This window comes from Cavia porcellus, unplaced genomic scaffold, assembly GCF_034190915.1.
Source record: "Cavia porcellus strain 051 isolate PalLab524CR breed Dunkin Hartley unplaced genomic scaffold, mCavPor4.1 scaffold_9, whole genome shotgun sequence".
Taxonomy (NCBI): domain Eukaryota; kingdom Metazoa; phylum Chordata; class Mammalia; order Rodentia; family Caviidae; genus Cavia; species Cavia porcellus.
In genome coordinates, this window is record NW_026947492.1 from 11419264 (window position 1) to 11443971 (window position 24708).

Below are 24708 nucleotides of genomic sequence, written 5' to 3' on the forward strand. Positions count from 1 at the left end.
CGGGCTTCCACTCGAGCCTAAAGATCTCAGCCTCAACCCCTGAAAATAGAAACCAGTAGCAAACGTAGAGGGTCCAAGATTGGCTCAGTTTTAGAAGGCGGAGCTAGGTGGGTGTATCTGACCCTGTCCGTCAACGGGCCAATCACCGCCTCAAAGGGGCGGAGATTTTAGTAATTTTGCCCCTCCCTTTGGAAGAACATCTGTTAAGGCGCCGTTCAAACGGACCAATGAAAGCTCGACATTCCTGTATTTGCTTCTCACCCATTGGTCGGAGGTCGTCGTGCCTTTCCGTTTTGTCCCGCCTCTTGTCCTACCCCTTCGCATACAAGATGGCGGCGCCCAGAGGAGTAGAGGCCTCGCTTGGGGTTTGCTGAAGCTCGTTCCCTTTCCTGCTCGTTTTTGGGCGCCAAGCACTGCGAGCAGGAGGAGGGGGGCCGGGCGGGGACAGGGGCATCTGCGTAGCTGGAAGGGGAGCCCTCGTCCAGTTTGCGCCGCCCCCACCCGGTCCCGGCCCCGGTCCCGGCCCTGGTGGTAGGATCGCTTCTCACCCGTACCCGTCCTCCTCCAGGTCTGACCCATTACCTGGCCGTGGTACGCTACACCAGGCCTCCAAGGCTAAGTTTCTTCCGCCAGCCCGGGCTCGCCTTCGCTTCAGAGATGTTCGGCCTCTTCCCTCCCCACCAACCCGCTTTCAAAATCAGTACTCTTGGAGCGGCGCCTGGGCCCGTTTGCCTCTACTAAGATTCCACTTCAGTCCACTTCTTCCTTAGTTCTCGGGGCCCCCTTGGGGCTGTTCACTTTCGTTCCAGATGATTGCTTGACACCCTGCAATATTGATAAACTTGACAGCGCCCTCGACTCTGGAGCCAGCCTTTTCCCACTAACCTCCATACCCTTATCATGGAGGCTGTGTACCTGGTAGTGAACGGGGTGGGCCTGGTGCTGGATGTGCTGACCTTGGTGCTGGATCTCAACTTCCTGCTGGTGTCCTCCCTCCTGACGTGCGTGGCCTGGCTGCTGGCCTTCATCTACAACCTGCCACTCACGGTACTGACTAGTCTTCTGCAATTGGGCCGTGGCGTTCTGTTTTCACTGCTGGCCTTGGTTGAAGCTTTGATAAGGTTCACCTTTGGAGGTTTGCAGGCCTTGTGTACCCTGCTGTATAGCTGCTACTCTGGCCTGGAGAGCCTAAAGCTCCTGGGGCACTTGGCCTCCCATGGAGCTCTGCGGAGCCGTGAGCTCCTGCACCGGGGTGTCCTCAATGTGGTCTCCTGCGGCCATGCTTTGCTGCGCCAGGCCTGTGACGTCTGTGCCATTGCCATGAGCCTGGTGGCCTATGTGATCAACAGTCTGGTCAACATCTGCCTCATTGGCACTCAGAACTTCTTCTCCCTGGTGCTGGCCCTGTGGGATGTGGTGATGGGGCCTTTGTGGAGGATGACGGACATCATGGCTGCCTTCGTAGCCCACATTTCCAGCAGTGCTGTGGCCATGGCCATCCTCCTTTGGACCCCCTGCCAGCTAGCACTGGAGCTGCTGACCTCAGCTGTCCGCCTCCTGGCCAGCTTCGTGCTTATTAATCTCACTGTCCTGGCTTTGCTGGCTTGTGTGCTGGCAGTGACCATGACTGTGTTGCACCCGGACCTCACACTGAGGCTGGCCACCCGAGCCCTGGGTCAGCTCCATGCCCGGCCATCCTACCACCGGCTCCGGGAAGATGTCATTCGGCTGTCTCGCCTAGCACGGGGATTGGAAACCTGGCGCCATGTCTGGAGTCGCAGCCTACAGCTGGCAAGCTGGCCAAACCGAGGTGGGGCACCTGGGGCCCCTCAAGGTAGCCCTAGGAGGGTGTCCTCAGCCAGGATCCCAGGACAGGGCCCCCTTCCTGAAGGAGCCCCCATGTCAGAGGCAGAAGAGGAGGTGGTCAGGATCATCAGAGCAACACCTGCCCGGGGCCGGGAGAGGCTCAATGAGGAGGAGGCCACAGCTGGGCAAGACCCATGGAAGTTGCTAAAGGAGCAGGAGGAGCGGAAGAAGTGTGTCATCTGCCAGGACCAGAGTAAGACCGTGCTGCTCCTGCCCTGCAGACACCTGTGCTTGTGTCAGGCCTGTACTGAAATCCTCATGCGCCACCCCATCTATCACCGTAACTGCCCGCTCTGCCGCCGGGGCATCCTGCAGACTCTTAATGTCTACCTCTGAGGATGCCCTCCCTGCCCACCACCCTCCACACTCCGCAAAGGCACCTGCGCTAGGACAGCATCAGCACCCTGCATCCCATCCTGCCCCCACGGCTGTCTTGCCAAGCCTCAAGCCATTCATCTGGGGACTTGGTTGTACATGGGACAGTCTGGAGGACTGCACCTAGATGGGGCAGGTTAACTTAGTTGGCTGTTCTTGGGGGGGGGGCAGTCCCTGTAATGCTGAGGGTGATGAGTATGTCACTATGCAAGGGCCCTGATACTGTTGGCTATGCTCTTCTCTGGCTGACTCAGGGCCCACTCAGATGCCAGCCTCAGGGGCCAGCCCCTCTCTGCTTCCAGTATTTGTGTTGAGGATTTGTAGGTTCTTTCCCTGCCTCCTTCCCATCATGCCCACTGCCCCAGCTTTTGCAGCCATGTCACATCAGTGTCATTTGTGTATTTTGGCAAATCAAGGGCCTTGGAATGATCTCAACTTGTGTTAAGCCAGAAGCCCTCGGCTCTACTAGGTTTGAGGGTAGAATCTCTCAGGTGCCCTTCGAGCCACTTTTGCCTGTCATGATCTTTGGAGGCTCCTTCCTGATCTGATCAAAAAGCTGGGATCAGGCATTTACCCCGGTGGGGTGTGGGTGCATCTTACTTGGCTTTGGGACCATATATCCTGGGGCACCTGAGCTCCACAGGGAGCCTCAGGAGAGGCTCCACTCACTCCCCTTCGACTCCCCACATCACATGAGACAGTGACATTCCTTGTCTCTCCCTGGCATTGGGGAGATACTGGCATATTTCACTAGGGTCCAAGTAGAGGGAACCAGGACCTAGGGGCATGCAGCTCTGAGGGGTCTGCCCAGTTTCTCATGAATAAAGTTAGGTTGACAGCTCTGACTGTGTGTGCATCCCTGTGGGAGTTGGTCAAATTAGAGACATGGCAGCAGGGTCTGAATCCTGCTGGATTAATGGTAGAAGTGTGCTCTTGGGGAGTGCTGTGTCCAGGGGAGAGAGAGTCCATGCCAGGCAGGGCTGGGTTATCTCTTGCCCTCTGATGTGTCCTTGTGATCACACAGTTGTGGGAAAGCCTTCCCCAAGTCTTGTGTGTTTTGTTTTGTTTTCTTCCCAGAGTCATCCTTGTGGGGCAGAATGTGAATTTCTTGACTCTGGAGTCTGCCTTCCCAGGAGGAGACTGGGGACCTGGCTGCCTTGAGTCAAGTCCACCCTTTGATCCCTGTAGGAGCTGGTGCTTGTCTTTGTGTCTCTTGGCACCGAGCTGGGCACTGTGAAGGGCTGGAGAATGGCTGAGGGACCTGGTGGGGTGCAGGGAAGTGGCGCCCAGGAGGTCTGAGGCCTGTCTGGGGCACTTGGGGCTCAGTCCCATTGATCAAAGCTGCCCTCACATGACCAGCAAGAGGAGGGCACCTCCCCATAATTGTATGTTGCATCTAGGAGGGCAGAGTCTGGGACTGTCATTTGAAATTGGGAAGGAGGAGGATGAGTATTGAAGAGCTCAGAAGAGGCCCTTCCACTTGGGTTGAGAGGCTGAGCGGACATATGGGAGACCCTGGTTTATTGGTTGGGTTGAGGGCCGGACTGGGCTCTGGAGGTGGCACAGGAGGTGAAGCCGCCCAGGAGCTTTGAGGCTCTGCTTACTCTGGCCGTTCCTTCCCCCAGCCCTGGACAGGGAGCCGAGCAAGGGGAGGCTTAGCTCCTTCCAGTCTCTGTTTAATGTGGACATAAACATTTTATGAGGTTAGATAAACTTCCTGAGCTGGGAGTGAAGGACCCCTTTTCCTCCACCCCCCATCTGGAATTCCTCTGGCAGACTTTAATACCCTGTCTCCAAACCACCCCAGAAATCCCGAGTTTAAGCTCCCCAGTCATTGGCAGCATTCTGGAGCTGGTGGGCCCCCTGGTGGCCATCTCAGAAACTACGTAGTACAAGCAGGGAGGACACTCACCTGGAGCGGGTGTGGGACCAGGCAAGCGGCCAGAGCAGCTGTGAATGGAAGGAAGTCCCAGGTTGTTTCTTGCTGGGTCAGGGCAGGTGTCTGGATGGTGAAGGCAGCCCCCACCAGGTGTGGCATCTTTGAGTTAGAAATGTGTGCCCCTTTTTCTGGGTGGCTAGTGCCCCTCACCAGGAGGGTACACCCACCCCCAGTCAGTCAAGAGTACCCCAGCGGTACTCTTGGTCATGACCCACATACTCGGCGACAGCTCTGTAGAGCAGCCTCATTCCCGAGCCTGAGTCTTGGGTCTTCTGCCCTGTGACTCCATGCCGCCTTCTGCCTGTGCACCTAACCACCATTATCAGAAACAGGGCATCCCCATTATTCACTAATGGAACACTGAGGCCAGGAGGACGTTTTTTTTTTTTTTTTTTTAAGATGTATTGAGTGGTCTCTGAGTAAAGGGCCGGCCCTGGGAGCAGGAGGGATGGAAGAGGAAGGGGAGGACCAGGAGGAGAGCACCGCACCTTGGAGTCGTGGATCTGAGCAGCCAGGGACCCACACTTGTCAGTACAGCGGGCTCCTGTCTTGGGCTGAAATACAGCCCCATGCTAATTGCTGTTTTCATTTCTTGCTGGCAGCAGGCCTGAGGCCCCCCCCACTCCATTTCCCTAGTCATTCACAATATTCCAGGGGGGCCAGCCCTCCCGGATGTGGGGTCAGTGGTGGGCCCTCTTCTAGAGCCAGAGAGCTCTACGCGAAGACTGGAGAGCTGTGCCAGTCGGAGTAGACGAGAAATCCGGAGAAGGTGCTGTCTGTCTTGACGCTCGCATAGATGCCAATGTAGTCCCCCACGCCCACCTGCACCCACACCTGGTCCTCGGGCTCCAGTCTCACCATGGCGCCCCCTGAGAGGGAAGCTGGCTTGGGCCAGCCCCCGAAAAACTGGAAGAAAGAGGCGATGGACTCGCCGTTCTTGACCAGATCAAACTGCAGGCTGGCCCGGTAGACGGTGGCGTGGACGGCAAAGTAGTAGAGCCCGGGCACCTGGCAGGTGAACTTGCCGGTGGTGGCGTCGTAATGGCCCTGCTCGTTCACCAGCACGCGGTCGAAGGGCAGGGGCGCGTCGGCCGGAGGCGGCACCCGGCTCTCCGAGCGCTTGGCGCTGAAGGCGGAGCGCGGGGGCACGGAGCACTCCCCGGCAGGCCCGGCCGCCCCCACGGGGCCTGCCTCTCCTCGCGGCCCGGGCTCCCCCCGGGGCCCCGGCAGACCTGCGCGGAAATGGCGCGGTTAGGGCGCAGAGAACCGCCGGCCACCGCATGGCGGCGTGCAAGAGGGGCCCCCACCCGTCGTCTCTGCGCACCCCTGGGCACCACCTCCCCCGCTCGGTGCCTCCTTGCACCCGGGTACTTTGTTCCCGCTTCCTGCAGGGCTCGGGAAGATCTGGGGGGTGGGGCAGAGAGGGTCCCCGGGGCGCGGGGCGCGGGCTGAGTCACCCCTTATGCGGTCCGCAGCTCGGAGGTCGGGGGAGCAGCGCCCCCTGGCGGGAGCCCCGACGCCTGCAGGCCAGGAGGCCACCGAGCGCCGGGGCTGCAGGACCAGGGATTCCCGGACCGTGCAGAAGCTGCCTTTTGTGTTTTTTGTTTTGGATCTCACGCTTGCTAGGCAGGCGCTGTGCCCGGAAGGAGCCTTCTTACCTGGCCTCCCATCCTCGCCTTTCTCGCCCGGAGCCCCAGGCATACCGTCGCGGCCGTCGCGGCCATCGCGTCCCGGCAGACCCTGGCTGCCGTGCTGGCCTGGCGTGCCCGGAAGGCCGGGGTGCCCCGGACACAGGCTGGGGATCTTGTTGTCGTCCAATGGGGCCGAGCCCGATGCCAGGCCCAGGAGCAGCAGGGCGAAGAGCGGCCTCATGATGCTGGCACCTGGAGCCCGAACCCCAGGAGTCTGTGGACTGGGCAGGACCAGAGTGGGGACCCAGAACCCCGGGACACGCCTGGCTCCCCACTCGCGTCCCACCCCTGCCACGCTCCTAGCCGAGGTGCCGGAGGGCTGAAGCCACAGGGGCCCCTGAGCCAAGGAAAGGAGAGGCCTTGCCCACCCCTGCCAGCGCCCAGGCATCCCACAGCCTCCCCCCCCCCCGCCAGACTCACCCCTCCCTTCTCCCCGGCTGCTGGTGCTCTCGATGACCTCCTTTGGGGCGCGCTGTCCGGACACCCCAGCTGGCCCTGCCCCCGCCCCCGAGCTTCTCCCTGGCCGAGCACCCCGCTACCCTCCGGTCCCCTGGTGCTGCCCTGGTTTGCTCCCTGCCCACTCCGCTCCTCCCAGGCTCCAGAGGAAACCAGTTGTTCAGGGCTCTGGGCCGGGAAATAGCAGGGAAATAACTCGTGGTGTCGCCCGGCGGGCGGCCAAAATTTGGGGGGGAGAAGCGAGGGGGAGGAAGACTTGAGCTGGGCACTGAGAGGCTAAACCGTGGGAGACACTCAGGGCTCCTCCTGTTCCCAGAGGCGGGAGGGAGGGATGCTGCCGAGACAGACGCCGGGGACAAGACTCTAGTTGGGGACAACTGGACCAGCAGAGAACCCACTGGACCCCGGGCTTAGAACAGGGCATGCCACATCTGCGGGCACTCACGGCAGTTTGTTAGCCGAGAAGGCTGAAGGGCAAGTGATGGAACTTTAAAAGGCCGAGGGAAGAGGGGGAGATGGGTCAGAGGCTTGATGGGAAACCCTCTAGACTGTTCAGTGGCGGCCCACAGGGCCTTCTGGCAGATAAAGGGGCAGGGAAGGAGCCTGAGGGTGGGGGTGTTCCATTAAGCTGGGGTTGGGGAGCTCCTCCTCTTTCTCCCTGGGAGGCCCCAGAGAGGAGCCAGTCCTCAGCAGAGGTCCCCTTCCTTTGCTCCCTCCCTTCTTGCCCGTACAGGCAAAAGAGGCAGGACAGGCAGAGGACGGGAGCCGGCTTCCGAGTCAGGGCTGGGCACACGCCTCCAGGCCAGCTGCCTCAGGCAGCCTGTTGCAGTTGAAGGGCCAAGGGGTGCCCAGTAGGGCCAGGCCGGACTGACACTGGCGCTCCGCCTCCTGGCAGACCGACCTGCAAGGGGGAAGGATGCTGCCTATGGGGGTGCAGCGCGGCACCAGCAGCCCGCAGAGGAGCCTCCGGAAACTCTGGTAGCAGGGAAGGCTTGTCAGGCTCTGTAGGAGGAAAAGGTTGGCCTCAGCCACTTTTCCCCAGACTTCCTCCCTCTTCTGCGGCCTCCCTCCTGGCCTCTGCCTCTGCGCAAGCACCTTGTAGCCTCTGAGGATGTCCATCACTTCCTCCTGGGTGGCCATGCCCACCCAGATGTTCGGGAAGGCCGTGGTGTTGTAGCTCAGACCTGTGCACATCTCCACCCTGATGGGTTCACAGGCCAGCACTGCAGGGGTGGGAGAGGAGGGTCACAGTGGGACAGGCCACTTTAGTGCTCTGGGGCCAGAGGGGAGTGGTTGTGGGAACCCGAAGAGGTGGCAAGGAGAGATGCAGCGTGAGAGGACCCCTGCCGTCCCCACCAGATGGCTCCTAGCATCAAGGAGTGCACCTCTTTGATCTAAGGGAACATGTCATGGAGGGAAAATTCTGGAAGAAACCTCCCTTTTCAGGTGAGAATCTCACCTTCATCTCTGAAGTGGGCCGTGGAGGGAGACCCTATGTGTAGCCAGATGGCTGATTCCCTCCTTAAAGGCCCAGGCACTGTTTCGTGGAGTCCTGTGTCACTCTGAGGTGACCCTAAGCATCACTGCCTCTCCTGCTGAAAGCCCCTCTGACTCTGTGAAGTCTGGCGTGTGAGGCCCAGCTGGCTCCCCGCCCTAATCACGGAGGAGGCCAGGGGAGGTTGGCCAGGGTGCTTGGTGGGATTTCTGGGAGTTGGGCGCTCAGTTTGCCTGAGGCTGTGGGCCTGATTCCGGGTGCCAGGAGCAGGCTCCTCACCTGGGGGTGGGAACAGGAGGCTGCTGCAGTTGTCCTTGGTGCCATCTGCACAGTCTCGCCACCAATCACACATCCACTGCAGGTCGCTGCACCCACCGTCCTGGCAGAAGAGCTCTCTGGGCCCACAGGGGTCTGCAGGCACAAGGGGCATGGCAGTACCCAGGGCCGTGCCTCTCCTCCACTGCCCTCCCCGTGCCTTGACCAAGTCCAGAGCCCACACCCGCTCACCCAGGAGCACCTACTCTCCGTGGCATTCAAGGCCCGGTAGCTAGCTGAGAAGCCTCCGCCGCCGAAGCCGTGATCTGTCCTGAAGAGCACAGCTAGCTCCTGGCTCGAGGAGATGAGGTGGGAGGGTGGCTCTGCTCCACAGAACCTGCCCCGAGCAGAGAGTCGACCTGGGTGCGGCCCCTGACCAGCTGCTGGGGCTCTGAGCTAGGTGCCTGCCACCCAGTAGTGATGGATGAGAGACACAGTCACTGGCTCATGGAACTTAGGCTTTGGTGGGAAGGACCAACACATTCAGTAGACAAAATGTGACCGCTAGCAGTTGGGTCACTTGGGATGGGGGAAATCAGGGTGTGTGGGGAAGGTGCCGATGGCCCACACAGTGGCAGGATGGAAGGGGCGAGGGTTGTAGGGGGACTCCTGAGAAGGGACCATTAAGTGTCCGCCATTCCCCTGGCTCCGTACCTGCCCAGGAGGCTGAGGGCCCCGGAGCCTCGGATCTCGTACACCTCCACATAGTCAAACTTGCACCCCTCCTGTGCATCCAGGCTGAAGTTGAGGAACTGTAGTTCTATCCTGTGTCCCACTGGCACTGAGATATGCCAGGTGCAGAGCTGGGGGATGGCACGGACAGAGTAATTCCTTGGGGTCCTTCTCCTGTCCATGCTGGGCCTCCCCTGGCCACTGTTCACCTAACTCTGTCCCTGGGGCTCTTAAGGTGGGAAGGGCCTTTGAAGCTCTGGTCTCAGAGATGGAGGAGTTGCCCAGCATGGGTAGCTGGGTACACAGTAGGTGCTTAATAATGTTTCCTGCTTGTTTGCTTGAGCTCTGACCTTCCCAGGTGCAAAGCAGTATCTGCTATGCTGTTCTGGTCACACTAGCCTGGGTGCCGAGATGTCTTCATCTGAGCTGTGCTCCAGCCGTCCCCTGAGGTATTGCACTTACCTGGTGCTGTGGGTACTGCTGCAGGTGGTTGGGAGTAGAAAAGATGCCCTGGAGCCCTGTCAGATTCCCCCCACACTCTGGAGAGAAACAGAGGCGCTCATGAGTAGCCAGGACCTCTGCCGCCACTTGAGGCTGGCGGTAGTTTTGGCCAGGCTTATGGGTAAACACATTCTAGGTCAAAAAGAATGACCAGGCAGGGAATGCTGGCGGGAGCTCTGAGATTTGGGGCTGGACCTGAACTGGGAGCCCAGCCAGAGCCTGGATCCGGTGCCTGGAGATGCCACCCTCTCTGCACCTGGCGGGGCCCCTACCAGAGAGTGTGGCACTGCAGTTGGCCTCATCACTGCCGTCCGCACAGTTGGCAAAGCCATCACACACTGATTCAGGCAGCAGACAGATGAGCTGGTCACAGGGGAACTCGTCCTGGGCACAGCTCCCTGGGGGCGGGTATTGGGGCTCAGAAACCTCCTGGTCTCCACCCTTTTTATCAGTGCTGGGAGCGGCTGGAGAGGAAGTAAACAGGCCTGGGCATCTGGGGAGAGGGAGGGGAGTCGCTTACCATGCCCAGGGGCCACAGCCTGGTACCAGGCTTGAAAACCAGATGCTTCCACGCTGCTGTCAGAGACGAATGTGACCCGGAGGCGGCTGGTGTTGGTGTTGAGCGTGGGAGGAGGCACCTTCCCACAGACCCTGCAGGAAGCCAGGTTGGGAGGGATGAGGGGGTCTGCCCAGCCATCAGGAAGCTTGCCTGGGCCCTGCGACTGTTTCCTGAACCCCTGGAGTGGTGTCAATATGACCTGAAAGGCTGCTTTAATTTCCTCGAGAGCTCTGACCTCCCTGGCCCCTGCACATCTAGCCCTACAGCACTTGTTAACAGGAAGGACAGGAGGAGATCGATTCTACAGATTAGGAAACTGAGGTCAGAAAGGAGAAGTGTACTTTCCTAGGCCACACAGCAAGGCGGTAGCAGAGTGGGTGCCCAGTCCAGCTTTCTGCTGCAGCTTCCTGGTTCTGTCCTCCTGATAGGGTCAGGAGTCTCCCTAGGGTAGAGGGACCCACCTAAGGAGGGGGCCGTCAGGCTCTGGGGAGATTTCCAATCGATCAAAAAGACAGGAGGACACGCTTTCCATGCTGAGTGCTTCGATCTTGAGCTGTATCGTGTGGTCTGTGGCCACCTGAATGTGCCACATACAGTGGGCATTGGGTGGGTAGGGGTCTGGGTAGTTGGGGCTGCTGAAGAAGCCTCTTGGACCAGGAAGGAGGCCCCCACAGGCTGCAGAGATAGGGGTGAGAGTTCAGAGGTCAAAAGAGGAGCTGTCCTTTTCTTCTGGACTGAGCCTCTCTCTGGCCTTCTTCCCCGCTGCCACAACCTCAGGACTTTTCTGGAAGAGGTGTCTTTAGTACTCACCAGCCTGGTGTGGGGGGCTCATGCCTGCCTCCTGCTGCTGTGTAGATGCTGGGGAGGTGGTGGTGCTGGCAGGGGTGATGCTGGTGGTGGACCATGGGCGCTCTGTGGTTCCAGATGGGGGTGCAGCCTGCAACTCTGGGGACAGGAGGATGGAGTAGTAGCATTCAGTGGTGTTGGATCCTTGGGCACGGGGAGAGCGACTCATGGAGCCTTGTCTAAGGTTCTCCTCCCCAGCAGCCCCAGGTACTTACGGGCCAGGATAATGGCCACCAGCAGCCCGAGCAGCAGGAGCAGCAGCAGGATGAGCAGGAAGACACAGAGCCAAGAGAAGTGGCAGTCTGGTGGCATCCTTCGGTGATGCCGGCCTGTGGGCAGGAAGGGTGGGGTTTGGGGAGCCCCCTTCCCTTGGGTATCCCTCACACTGTCCTCAGTTCCTGGGCCCTGTCCTATGGCCAGGCCACCCCTGAGATGATTACCGTGCCAGGGAGCTCGGATGCTGTAGCTGGCATCTTGCAGGAAGGCTGAAGGAGGACCAGGTGGTCCTGCTTCGGGCTCGAAAGCAGGATTGCAGAACTCAGTCTGGGAGGCAGAAGACTGGAAGCTGAGGGCAGGTGTGTCCGTGGAGGACACTGGGTGTTGGGACAGGGGTTCTGTGTGGCCCTTACCTTGCTCACCTCTGTCACCTCAGTGCAGCGAATCACATCTGAATAGTCCTTCATGGCCCAGGACTCTGCATCGCTCTGTGGAGTCCTGGTGACAGCCCAAGACCCCCACAGGCCTACTACTTGGCCACAAGGCCCCTACCAAAGGACTTACTCCCCAGGGAAAAGGGCTACCCCCTGTGGATCTGTCAGGGCTCCCGGTCACTCTGTCTCTGTGTGGAGGAAGGGATGGCAGCCAGAAAGAATCCACAAAGGCATGAAATGGTCCCTTAATCCAACTCAGCTGAGGGTGCTGAGGTTAAGACTCTGGCACTGGTTGGCAGCTCTTAAAGGTGCAGGCAGGGGCTGTGAGCAGCCGCCAGAGGAGGTCAGGTGCTCGTGGGGATGTGAGCAGGGTGCTTGTCACCCAGTTCTTCCTCACCCTAGGTACTCAGTGAGTTCCTGGGGAGCTGTGAGGGTGGAGAACATGAGGCTGCTTTTCAGGGATCAGGGAGCCCGAGGTGGTCTGAGAAAGAGAGAGAAGCTTGGCGCAAGGGTTGCCAGTTCCAAGGTCTGTGCATCTTATGGGCCTTGGCCAAAGCCAGCTGCTCACCAGTCCCCCTCATCGGGGTGAAGGCGGCTTTAGCCAGGCCTGTGTGACCTGTGTGACGTGGAAAAAGAAAGAAGCCATTACAGGAAGAGCTTGGTGTGAGATGGAGGGGTTTGCTACCCATCCCGAGGACCTCCAGGACTGCAGGAGGAAGGATAGAGCGGGGAAGGTGCCCAAGAGCGTGGACAGAGCGGGTGAAGAGCCTGGCGGTCTCGGCTGTAGGAAACCAGCACTGCAGAGGAGATCACCCCATGCCTCTTTCTCCAGGAGCAACATCCTGGTGGAAATCCCAGCCTGGCTCAGCTGTCCTTAGACAAAAAACAGACTGCTAATCTGTTTTGAGTTGGCCAATCTTAGGCTGAGAGTTGGCTAGGAAGAGGGTATGCAGGCTGCAGAAGACCTTCCGCTATGATGTGTAGACTGTGGGTTAGGTTTTAGGGCCTGGGGAGATGTCCTTTCATGCCACTTATCTCCTTGTTAACTCTGTGAGCTGTCCTATTTACAAATGACAGCGCTAAGGTTCTGAGGAGCTAAGGTGCTTCCCAAGGTCACGCAACCAATAAAGTACAGACAAGAGTTGAACCCCGAGCTGGCCTAGTGATGCATGTCTGTTATCCTCATATTCTGGGGGGTTGCTGATGCAGGAGGATCAGGCCAGGCAACTTAGTAACTTAGTAGACCTTGTCTCAGAATAAAAAACAGGAAAAGGGCTGGGGATGTAGCTCAGTGCAAAAGTCCTGGGTTCAACCCAGTACTGGGACAGCGTGCCAGAGAGCCAGAGAGAGCAAAAGAACGACAGGGTACAGATTTTGTGACCTTGAGGTGGCTTTCCTTGCACTCAGGAGAGATTTTCTACCACCCCCTTTAGCGTCCGCCCTCAGGAGGCCTGGTCGCCCTGGTCTAGGGGCTGAGTCCTGCCCTGAACCTGGAATGGAGCCTCACAGCGCTTGGTCTTCAGGGAAGACACTTTGGGTAGTTGTGAGGACAAGCACTCTCAGGGGGGCCAGGACAGCCCCTGGCCACCAGGCACTTCCCACCCGGCTGGAGCAGGCCAAGCTGGGAGCGGAGTGGGCTTACACGGAGCTCTGGGCGCTGAGCTGGGGCCACCTACCTTGGTCTGTGAGCTGTGGGTTGCCTTTCTCGGGCTCATTCACAAGCATCCAGTGTAGTTTTCCAGCAGTTCTGTGATGTGTGACATGGTGACACGCTGAATACAGACAGCATGAGCTTTCAGCTGTCTTCTCAGATGGGAAGGAGATTTGCAACAACACAAAAGCTGCCTTCCATACAAGTTTTATTATTTTAAGCATATTGTGATATAAAAATTAATTAGAATATTTGTTTCTTTTGATTTTGATGTTTTTCCTTTGGTTTATTTTTTGGTTTATTTTATTTTTTTGAGGCAGAGTCTTGCTGGTAGCTCAGGCTGGCTTTGAACTCACGCAATCCTGCTGCCTCAGCCTCCCAAGTGCTGGGCTGACAGGCCTGCATTACCATGTCTGGTTCTAATTTCTTCTCTGTTTTGTCCTTTTTTTTCTTTAATTGGTACTGGGGATCAAATGCACAACCCCGCACTTGCAAGGCAGGTGCTTATGCCGCTGAGCTAAATACCGAGCCCCTCTGATTATTTATTAATTAAATAATTTTATGAAGTTTTCATGGTTCCTTTTGCCAGTGATTTCCAATTTCATTGCATTTTGGTCTAGTAATACGCATGGAATAATTTCAAATCCTTTGCATTTTACATAAGCACGTTCTATGAGCTGGTATGCGGTCTATTTTGGAGAATGTCCCATGTGCATCTGAGAAGAATGTGTGTATTCTGATGTTGTTGGGTGGAATACTCTATAGACATCCACTAAGTCCATTTGTTCAAAAGTTTGGTTCAGTTTTTTTTTCTGTTTGTCTGAGATAGGGTCTCACTATCCAGTTCAGGCTGGCCATGAGCTCACTTTGTATCCCAGGCTGGTCTCAAACTTGCAATGGTTTTCCTGCCTCAGCCTCCTGAGTGCTGGATCATAGGTGTGCACTGCTGTCCTGGCTTGGTTCAGTTCTGATATTTCTTTGTTGATTTTTTTTGTTTGTTTGTTTAGTTGATCATTTTTGTACCAGGACTCAAACTCAGGACCTGATGCTTGCCAGGTGCTTATGTCACAGAGCTAAATCCCGGCCTAGTTGATCTATTTGTGACAGTGGGGTATTGAGATCCCCCAATACAATTGTATTAGTGCTTATTTGATTTTTCATGTCCACTAATATTTGTTTCATATAGTTGAGTGCATTGGTATTTGTTATATGTATATTTATGATTGTTGTCTTTTCTTGGAGTCTTCCTGTTACAGGGGTTATGGATTAAAAACTGGTGGTTGACTTAACACCAGCTGAACTAAATCGGCTTGGTAGTGAGTATGGATGGTCCACTTGTGGAGTTACCAGCATAAAAGACGACATGGAGAGGAAGAGTGGGACACTGTGGGTTTCTTAAGTGTCATTGTTGGGAGCCATTGGTTCTCCTGGAGGGGCTTGTCCTGCTGGCTTCCCCATTGTGAATTCAGCTATTATCATTGGAGGAGCTCAGGACCTTGTCGCTGAGGATGGCTGTGGTTCACTTTGGGGGAGCTCTGCTTCTTACACTGAGCATCGCTTCCTGGCTCTGGAGGGGAAGATGTGTGCTGTTTAATCTCCAGGAGAGGCCAGGAGTGGTGGCACACACCTGTAATCCTAGCACTTGGGAGGCCGAGGCTGCAGGATTGCCATGAGTTTGAGGCCATCCTGGACTACAAAGTGAGTTCAAGGTCAGCCTGAACTGTATAGTGAGACCCCATCTCAAAAACAAAACAAAGTTTCCAGGGGAAGCTTGTCACGCTGACTTCCTGACATGTCTGTTCTCACTGAGGAGCAGCTCAGGACTTCACTGTTGCTGACAGCGGCTGTGGTACGTCTTGGTCACCATCATTTCAGAAACGTCAGGTGTGTGGCTTCTAATGTCTTCTATGTCTATGTGTCTCTGGTCCTGACCTCGAGTGTCACTTCTTGGCTCCAGTGCAGAACCATCAACCTACTGGCACAGATGCTTCACCCCGCTGGCACAGACTTTCCAGCTTCCACCGTTGACTTTTGGGCCTTCCCAGAGCAGATCCATGAAACAGACTGGCGTGAGTCATTGTCCTGGGCTCTAGGCCTCTGGCTGGACTCATGGGAGGCACTGTCATGGGCTCCAGGTTTTCAGCTGGACTCATGCAGGACATTGCTGTGGGATCCGGGCCCTTGGCTGGATTTTCTACATCTTTGGCGCTGTGGACAGATTTCCTGAACTTTCTTGTATTTAACTCTGGGTGGCCATCATAAAATAATATCATAAATTCTGTGTCCTGAATGTAATTGTTCTCCTTGCAGCCCCTGACTACCACAACAAGGATGTGGTGACCTTCTTTGCCTCTCTTAATTAGCTGTGGTTTGAAATTCATTTTGTCTGAAAATAGAAAATCTACCCCTGCTTTTTTCAGGGTTCCTGTTACATGGATTATTGTTTACCATCCTTTGACTTTCAGTCTGTGCATTTATTTTTGAATTAAATGTATTTCTTATATGCAGCATATTATTGGATCTTGCTTCTTTTTTAATTTTAAAGAGAGTGAAGCAAAACAATAAAATGAAACAAAACAATGAGAATGATCTTAGATTTAAAAAACAAGACTGTAGGAAATCAGCGATGGTTTACTGTACCGTAAAAACACTGCTTGCTTTTGGGTAGGAAGCAGATATAGGCGTGCAGAGTTAATCAAACAGTATGAGCCTTAAGTCGTTTCCTTACTTCAGTCCCTATCATCTCAGCTGTGTGGCTTCTAATTTCTTCTGTCTGTGTCTCCTGGACTTGTTCTGGGGGGCTGGGGGGCTGAGACTGCGCTTTGCTCCTTCATCTTGACATTTTTTTTTTTTTTTTTGTCTTTTTCTTTTTTATCGGTACTGGGGATCGAACTCACGACCACACACTTGCAAGGCAGGCGCTTATGCCACTGAGCTAAATCCCCAGCCCCCATCGGGTTCCTCCAAACCAGCTGGTGGCTGAGTCCTAGGCACTTCCGGCACTGGCCGCTGGTCTCACGGACAGGGAATTGGGCTGGGCAATTGGGTTCTTCTGATCTGAGGTTGAGGGGGGGCGTGGAGAGGTGTGGAGTGGCGGCTCACCCGCACTCCCCCACTCCCCCATGGCGGCAGGGCCTCAAGGCTAGGCACAGTCTGTCTGTCCTGCTCTGAGTTTTCCTGTAGCTGGGAATACCCTTCCTGTTCTTTACGCCCAGGGCCAGCGCTAGGGGTACGCATCAGGTCCTCTGCGCCCAGCTCCAAGTCTCTTAGATACATGTCTTCCTCTCCTTGTTTATTGTCACTCTGGGTTCCTCCATCCCTGGTTCCTAGATCTCCTTTTGTCTCCAAAAGCCTGGAAGGCAGTGGCTCAATCATAACCAGCTCACTGTCATCTCCAAAAAGGGAGACACCCCACAGACCAGAGGCGAGGAAACTCAGGCCTTGACTCAGTATCCCCGCTTAGTGGCCCTGCCTCCCTAATTCTGTGCAGTTTGGTCAAGCGATGCTTACTTCGCTTCCCTAATCCTTCCTAGGTATGTGTTTTGGGAGAAAGGAGGCAGGATGATCCAGACAGGCTGGGGATTGAACATCTTCTGAGGGTCACCCACACGAGCAGGTCAGTAAAGCTCTAATGGTGCCATCTTGGAAATGGAGGTGGGAGAGAAACGGGCATTTGTTGAATACCTACTATGTGCCATGCTCTGATTTTTTTAAAAACAGAATCTTGCTGTGTAGTCCAGGGTGGCCTTGAACACACTAGGTAGTCCAAGTACTTGGCCTCAAATTTATTTATTTATCTTTTGGCTTTTTTCCAGTACTGGGGATTGAGCTCACAACCTCACGCTTGCCAGGCAAGCGCTTATCCCCAGCCCCTAGCTTCAAATTTTATTTTATTGTTTTTAAATTTTATTTTGAAAGTAGTAAAATACAACAGAACAAGACAGAATAAAGCTAACCAAGATCGTACAGTGAAATTGGTACAGAACTTTGCAGCAGGTTACCGGGATAACAGTAATAGGTATCACAATATATTTTGTTGTCTTTACAATAGTTGTTCTTTCAATCACGTATATCAAAATAAATGAAATACAGAACATTATAGAACTTACCAAAACAGAATACTGAATAGAGCAGTACCATTAATCAGAACAGAGCAAAACAGTAATAAAAATATTTGCCTTCAAAGAGATGGTAGAAGGAAATCCCCCTTATTTGCTTTGGTCAGCCTCCCAGGAGATGCTCAGATTTCTGGTTCCCATTTGCTAATGGGGGGACAGGGGAAGGGGGGGAGGGGAGGTGGGATGTTTGACTCTAGGCCGTGCACCAGTAGGTTCACTGTTGCTTAGCAGGGAGGCAGGCTGGTTGCTTGGTTTCCCGGCTTTGTAGGTTCCAACATGATGTGGAATTTCAGAAGACACTGGTGGTTCTCCCCCTGGAGGGGCCGAAGTCAGCCACACCTCAGCCGCTTACCAGGGAGGCGAGCTGCTTGCTTGTAGCCTCAAATTTATAATGATCCTCCTGCCGCAGCCTCCTGAGTGCTGGGATTCTAGGTGTGCATGCCACAACTGGCAGAGTGATGGTGACTTTAAAAAGAGGCACTCAACACTTAGGGCTGTTAACCCTCAAGAGCTCCGGAGACCAGCAGCTGAAGGTCAGTGACACAGCTGGCAGTCAGCTGAAATTCGCTGGCAGTGGCAGAGACAGCAGCTGGCAGTGTTGACCGACACAGCCCAGCATCAACTGGTGGCGGTGGTGGCATCAGGGCCCAGTCCCTAGCAGTCAGGGCTGAGGGCCGGCGGCTCTGCTAGCAGACCTGTGCCTTGCTGCTTCATGATTTCTACTTGAATGGAGCAAAAGAATGCTTCGTTTACTGGCAACACAGGAAGAAGATGTAGTGTTTTTTTTTTTTTTTTTATCAGTACCGGGGATCGAACTCACTACTGCCTGCTTGCAAAGCAAGTGCTTATGCCACTGAGCTAAATCCCCAGCCCGAGGATATAGATTTTGCTGCTGGATGTGGCCTTCCTGTGCCCACACCCTCACTGCCAAAGTGACGGCCTGGACCAGGTGGCCTCTCTGGTCCCAACGCTAAAGATTTATAGAAAGAAATAGGATTTTTTTGGGCACTGATCACTTAAAAAATTCTGTAAACTGGAACCAGGGAACTATAGTTATATAAGTCTCAATTTTAACATATATTTGGAGGAAAAGAGACTTGGAATAAAAACACTGCTTGCTTTTGGATAGGAAGAAGCAATATAGTGGAAATGGCCATACTTCCAAAACTGTTATACAGATTCAGTGCAATACCAATCAACATCTAATAGCATCTCTCACAGAGTTAGAGAAAACAACCCTAAAATTCACCTGGAACCAGAGGAGACCTAGAATAGCAAAGGCAATTCTGGGCAACAAAGACAAGATGGGGTATCACAATCCCTGACTTGAAATTATAGTATAAATTTACTGTGATAAAAACAATGTGGTGGGGGCCAGGGATATAGCTCAGCGGCACAAGTGCCTGCCTGGCAAGCATTAGGTCGTGAGATCGATCTCAGGTACCAAAATAAAACAAACAAAACAACCACCCCCCAAAAAGTGTGGTACTGGCAAACAAACAAAAAACCCCAACAACAACAAAAAAAACAAACAACAGACTCAAAGATCAATGGAACAGCTTCGAAGTTGCAGAAACAACTCCAAACACACTCAGCCACCTTATCTTTGACAAAGATGCCAAACACATTCACGAAAGAAAGACAGCCTCTTTAATCAATGGTGCGGTCGTGATTTTGATCCCTGGTACCGATTTAAAAAAAATCAATGGTGCTAGAAAAACTGGCTCTACACATGCTGAAGATTAAAACGGAACCCATATCTCTCACCAGGCACTAAGCCAAAATCAGAATAGATCAAAGATCTTAATATTAAAACAGAAACATTAAGTTTGCTAGCAGATAGAGTAGGCAAAACTCTTGAAGACACTGTGTAGGCAAAGACTTTATGAACAAAACTCCAATTGCACAGGAACTATCGCAAAGAACTAACAGCTGGGATCTCATCCTATTGAAAAGCTTTTGCAGAGCAGGAGAAACCACTAACAGAGTGAAGATACTCAGACAAAGGGTTGCTATGGAGAGCATATAAAGAATTCAAAAAAAGCAGTTGTCCTAGATTTAAAGACTCAACCCAAAAATGGGCATCTGAAATAAATACACACGTCTCAGATGAAGAACTACAAACAGCAAATAAATATATGAAAAAATGTTCAACATCACTGGTCATTTGTGAGATGCAAATTAAAACAATGCTGAGATTCCACCTCTCCCTGGAAATAATGGCTACTACCAAGAAATCAACCAATAATAAATGCTGGAAGGACTGTGGGGAAAAAGGAACCCTTCTCCACTATTGTTGGGAGTATAGACTGGGGCAAACACTGTGGAAATTCCTCAGAAAATGAAGATTGGAGGTCCCATTTGACTCAGCTATTCCCTTCCTGGGGAATCTTCCCAGAAGCATTAAAAACATTGTACCATAGTGATATACGTGCACCTATGTTCATAGCAGCACAATTTGAAATATCCAGATCTTGGAAACAACCTAAGTGTCCATCCACTGAGAAATGGACAAAAAGATGTACTTTTATAGAATGGAGTACTACTCAGCCATAAAGAAGGATAAGCTGGAGGAAGGATAACTGGATACAACTTGTAATATTCATAAGTGAAATAAATCAGACACATGTGTAAACATGTTTCCCTAGTGTAAGAAGTGAAACAAACAACACTATGTGTATGTATATATATAAAAAGATAATTAACATATCTGGGTGGTGGCACATACCTGTAATCCCAGGTTGAGGCAGGAGGATCATTGCAAGTGGTTGCATTTTTTTTGGTCTTGGTCTTTTTGGCAAGGATTCTCCTGCCTCAGCCTTCAGAGTGCTGGGATTACAGGCGTGTGCCACTACACCCTGTTTGAGGATTGTTGCAAATTTGAGACCAGCCTGGGCTATAAAGTGAGCTCAAGACCAGTTTGAACTGTGTAGTGACACTGTTTCAAAAAGACAAAAAAAAAAAAAAAAAAAAAAAAAAAAGAAAAAAAGAAAAAGAAAAAGAGATATCTGAGTTTTTGGAAAAGTTTGCACTGATATTGTTTAGACAATTGAATGCAGACGTCTTGTGCTCTGGGTGAATGATTTGGGGATGACAATGCACAGTGTATATACTCTTTTTTTTTTTTTTTTTTTAGTGTATATACTCTTGTTGTCCCGATTGATGTTTTGAGAAAAATTTTTTTTTGTATTTGAAATAAAATGGACTTGAAACAAAACACTGCTCTCAGAGACCTTCAAGAACTACCAGCCTAATCTCCTTAATTTGTAGCAGAGGCATTGAGACCTGGCTAGAGGGACATTCTTGTTTTTGTTTTTTTTTTTATCCGTACCAGGGATTGAACTCACGACTGCCTGCTTGCAAGGCAGGTGCTTATGCCGCTGAGCTAAATCCCCAGCCCCCGAAGAGGGCCATTCTTGTTCAAGGTCATAAAAGAGGACCTTCCCTGGTGGAGGCCTGGCCAGCAGACACCGGATAAGAAATTCAAGTTGCCAGGAGCTGAGGGCTGATGACAACGGGGGTGGTAGTGGTGGTGGTGGACAGCACTGTTTGTGTCGGAGTCTGTAAAGCAGGCGGGCCTGTTGCCATGGGGACGAGAAAGCCCTGCAGGTTCAGAGCAAAGGGAGGCTGGGAACAAGGGCAGAGGTCTGAGCCCCTCCTATATTACTGACCCTCCCTCCCCCTCGATGGAAGACAGCAAAATGCACAAGCTGGCCTCCATCTGCAGTGAGAAACTAGTCAAAGGCAAAGCATAAGGGGCTGGGGGTTTAGCTCAGTGGTGTAAGCACCTGCCTGGCAAGTGCAAGGTCGTGAGTTTGATCCCTGGTACAAAAAACAAAAAAACAAAAAACAAAACAAAGGCAAGGCATGGTAATAACTTACATTTATGGGGCCACTGTCCTCCTGGCTACAGGTCAGTGTTTCTATTTCAAGGAGGCTCCGGTGACCTAGGGCTTGGAGGAAGTCATCAGCTTTTACGATTCTGAATCATGCCATTCTCAAATTAGGTCGAGGAAGTCGGAGTCTCTCAGGGAAAAGTCATAGAGTTTGTGTCACTGTTTCCATTCTTGGGAAATGCCTCTAAAATCCCTGACTGTCCCTTTCTGTGAGGTGGGCTTGTCAGCAGGCCAGAGGCCTCCGGTGACAGCAGGTGCTCGTCTCAGCAAGGAAGGGAGAGAGAGCCCTTTAATGTTCAAGACTTCAGGCGGTGGAGGCGAGAAGTCTCCCCAGGTGTGAGCTTTCCCGGTTCTAAGATCTGCGGCAAGAACAAGAAGCTAAACAGGAGTAGAAATCAAAAGGAAATCCAAGAGACAGTGTCTCTCAGTGTTCTGAAGTTTTTTCATTTTTAGTTCTAGGGATTGAACCCAGGACTTCCCAGAAAGCTACAACCCCAGCCCCATTAAGGATTTGAGGACCAGTTTGCGCTCAAACGTGTGCTCTTCCTATTTAGCCTCCCGGAGGGCTGGGTTAGGTGTATGCACCAAAAACATCAAGCCAAAGAGCTAATACTTTTAAGGAGTTAAATCTGAATCTTTTTTATTATTTATTTATTTATTTTCTTGGTCTTTTTTCATTTTTATCAGTACCGGGGATCGAACTCACAACTGCCTGCTTGCAAGGTAGGCGCTTATGCCGCTGAGCTAAATCCCCAGCCCCCCCCCCTTTTTTTGGTCTTTTAAAATCTGAATCTTAATAAAGCCTTTTAGGGGTCCAAGATGTGGATTAGAGTGCTTCTCTAGCAAGTCCCTGGGTTCATCTATTTTTTTTTTTTTTTACATCAAGAGTCAAACTTAGCTCACGCTTGCCAGGCAGGCATTTACACCACTGAGCTAAATCCCTGGCCCTCCTGGGTTCAACTCTGGGCCAGGGTGGGGGGGTGGGGGGCGATGGTAAACTGAGGGAACCAAATCTTTAACAAAGCTATTTCTCACTCTGGGAGGCTGAGGCAGGAGAAATGTGAGTTTGAGGTCAGTGTGAACTACAGAGAAAGTACAAGTTTGAGGCTAGCCTGGCACACAGGGAGACCCAGGTTCAAAACCAACAAAACTGACAACAAAAAAGAAAACCCTCAACACACACATAGTAGGTGTTTAAGTCTCAGCGGTGAAGCTAAGATCTTCATGAACAATCAGGCCCCTGTCACTTTCAGCCTGACTGAGCTGCTGCTTATGGTCCAGCGAGCTCCCACAGTGCTCGCATCTGCTGGAGAGGCCTGCGGTAGCTGGCTGCGGGCTGCACGGTGTCCCCATCTCAGCAGGGACAGCAGTACTCACAGCAGCCAGTCACGTAAAGAAGCACGGTGCCAGCTGTGAGACGGCGTCATGTAGGACCACATCCTTATTTAGAACGTGTATGCAGGGTCTTTGCAGTATGACGATGTATGATCCTCCTTAATGTGCTGGCCAAAATAACAACACATATACAAAACAATGTGGGAAATATGTAATTGGTGAATCCAGATGAAGAGGGTGTCCAAAATATACATCTCCTTTTTGGTTTTTGAGAGGGTTTGGTTTTGTAGCTCAGGTTGGCCTGGCACTTGCAGTGCTCCGCCCGCCTGGGCTCCCTGAGTGCTGCTGGGATCGCAGCCTGCGCCACCATGAGCAGATTTTTTATACGGAAGTTTAAACCAGGCAGGTAAAAATCTGCCAATCTGAGGACGTACAGACCGGACAAAGCAATGGAATACGGAATACGTGGTCTTTCAAATGCTCTGAGCTCGCCCTGGGGTCCCGCCCTTTCCAAATCAAGATTCCACCATTCACTGGCTTTTTTCTCAAAGCTATTTATTCTGTACACTAAACATTACACATTCTTCTACTCTTGCTTACATGGTAAACAAGTGCCCACCTGCCCTGGGGCTCAGGTTCACAGGTCTTCCCTAGAGAAAGGTATCAGGCCAGGTAAACTCAGGGTGTCCCTCTGGTGCCTCCCCAGGCACGCTGGGTGACCCGGGTCCGAGCAGCACAAGCCAGACCCAGCTGTGTGGCATGCAGAGGGCGCAGACCTCAGCGCTCGGCAGCTCTGCTCTTTGGGACAGCAGTGTTTTGTCTAATGACTGAGGGCAAAGTCAAGCCCATGGGGAAGAATCGTACGCAGAGGCCCGGCTCCCAGGGCAGGACCCATGAGCAAAGCTGAGGAGTGGAGGGCGCGTGGGCATCCCTGAGAAACTCCATCCCGAGGGCCTGTGTCTGGGAAGCTCTGAGAAGGGCAGGTGGCAGGAGGGCAGGGGAAAGGGATGTTACGGGCAGAATAAATTAAAGGGGAGAGAAGTTCTGGGGACGGGACTTGTGCTGTCCCCCAACAGCTGGGCAGCAGACCAGGGTAAGGAGGTGGCAGAGGGCAGGCAGAAGGTGGTGAGAAATCTTTGACCTGCTTCTCTCTGCCTCACTGCCACGTGCCACGTGCCAGGAGCTGAGGGCCAGGCCGTGTCCCCCTGGGGGCCTGGACATGGCACTGGGGAAGAGAAAAGAGGCTGAGGGATATTTCAGGGAGGGGCAGTTACCCCCCTGGTCCCCAAATGCTATATAAGGCACAATTATTGGAGGCAACTAGATTCCATCCAAACATTACAACAAAAACAAGAAACAAAACGCCCCAAAGAGTTATTTAGATCCCAGGTCTACGGTGCTGCCTTGGGCCGGGTCACACCCACCTAGCACCACGTGGGGGCTAGCCTTAGAAAAGGTGTACTCGAAGAAGAAAAAAAAAAAAACCTTAAAACAAAACACCACAAGCACCAGCCCAAGGTCCCAGCTGAGAGGAGGCGCGCGAGCGCGTCTCCAGTAGCAACGCTTTCGTTACAGTAATTTTAAAAATATCGGGCTTCTAAAAACCCAAACCAGCCTTTTTAAAAAAAGACGTTCCTTCCTCCACGCCGCCGGAGTCGGCAGTGTTAAGAGGGCTCTTGGCTCAAGGGTGCTTCCTACCCGGCCCGACAGCAAGTCCGCAAGTCCGGTGGGGACCGAGGCGGCTCCTCCGCGCTGCCGGGATCCAGGCGGCGACGCTTCCAGCAGGCTCCAGGGGGCGCTGTCCTCCCAGAAGGCGCGGGCCTGCGGGCGCTGAGGCTGCCGCGGACGTGCTCTCCCCGGAGACCGCCGCGGTTTATCAGGAGAAACCACAGCTTAAAAATGCAAACGGGCGAAGCCGAGGGAGCGCTGTGCCGCGCCGGTCTCTGTGTCCAGTTGGTCTTTCCTGCCAGGCGTGGCTCGGGGGCGCCCGGCTGCTTGCTCCTGACCCTGACCAGGCTGCTCCGCAGCTTTATTTTAGTTTATTTTTTTCTTATTTGTCAGGGTTTTTTGTCGTTGTTTTAGTCTTTTTAAAAAACGTAGGATGTGAGGCCACCGCAGGGAAAAGGGAAGGGATGTAGCTCCTCGCCACTACATACGAGAGGGCGGACTGGCCAATTCGTAGAAGAGCAAATATGCATCGCTGGTGCGCACTTGGCTGGAAGACATGGGTGTGACACTGCGGAGACAGCAGGGGAAGTCGGGAGGCGGGAGGGGCAGGGCGGGATGGTAAGGAGGCCGTTAGGCTCTAATCTCTGTGCCACAAACCCAAAGCCAGCCGTGTCT

General features: G+C 53.4%; 4 protein-coding genes across 15 annotated transcripts in view; 1 reads left to right on the plus strand and 3 right to left on the minus strand.

Annotated features, from left to right (window-relative positions):
- The first annotated feature begins 305 nt into the window (after positions 1-305).
- On the plus strand, positions 306-3086 carry Rnf26 (ring finger protein 26). Its single transcript, XM_005004940.4, has one exon. The coding sequence runs from the start codon at positions 901-903 to the stop codon at positions 2200-2202; it is 1302 nt and encodes a 433-aa protein (XP_005004997.1). The 5' UTR covers positions 306-900; the 3' UTR covers positions 2203-3086.
- Positions 3087-3747: 661 nt separating this feature from the next.
- On the minus strand, positions 3748-7026 carry C1qtnf5 (C1q and TNF related 5). Of its 2 annotated transcripts, none has more exons than XM_013155383.3 (4): positions 6292-7026; positions 5839-6092; positions 4154-5412; positions 3748-3913 (listed from the first exon to the last, which is right to left on the minus strand). In XM_013155383.3, the coding sequence occupies exons 2-3, from the start codon at positions 6050-6052 to the stop codon at positions 4895-4897; spliced, it is 732 nt and encodes a 243-aa protein (XP_013010837.1). In that variant the 5' UTR covers positions 6053-6092; positions 6292-7026; the 3' UTR covers positions 3748-3913; positions 4154-4894. The 2 variants fall into 2 exon arrangements, with proteins under 2 accessions (XP_013010837.1, XP_003472815.1); XM_003472767.5 differs by having other exon boundaries at positions 5839-6063; positions 6292-7015.
- Positions 7027-7091: 65 nt separating this feature from the next.
- On the minus strand, positions 7092-11602 carry Mfrp (membrane frizzled-related protein). 4 transcript variants are annotated; one of them, XM_063255920.1, is made up of 13 exons: positions 11345-11602; positions 11156-11258; positions 10931-11044; positions 10680-10814; positions 10331-10544; positions 9831-9961; positions 9583-9708; positions 9272-9348; positions 8792-8940; positions 8344-8474; positions 8102-8233; positions 7423-7550; positions 7092-7228 (listed from the first exon to the last, which is right to left on the minus strand). In XM_063255920.1, exons 1-13 carry the CDS (start codon positions 11396-11398, stop codon positions 7139-7141), a joined length of 1584 nt encoding a protein of 527 aa, XP_063111990.1. In that variant the 5' UTR covers positions 11399-11602; the 3' UTR covers positions 7092-7138. The 4 variants fall into 4 exon arrangements, 3 of the variants coding, with proteins under 3 accessions (XP_063111990.1, XP_003472814.1, XP_063111991.1); XM_003472766.4 differs by having other exon boundaries at positions 7100-7329; positions 11345-11599; XR_010049667.1 differs by having other exon boundaries at positions 7193-7329; positions 8330-8474.
- A 5186-nt stretch (positions 11603-16788) lies between these two features.
- Positions 16789-24708, minus strand: part of Usp2 (ubiquitin specific peptidase 2) — a 32061-nt gene continuing 24141 nt past the window's right edge. For all 8 annotated transcript variants that reach the window (XM_063255923.1, XM_063255926.1, XM_063255924.1 and 5 more), the window contains one exon: positions 16789-24601. In XM_063255923.1, the coding sequence (XP_063111993.1) occupies positions 24514-24601 (88 nt within the window). In that variant the 3' untranslated portion in view covers positions 16789-24513. The remainder of the gene's footprint in view (positions 24602-24708) is intronic.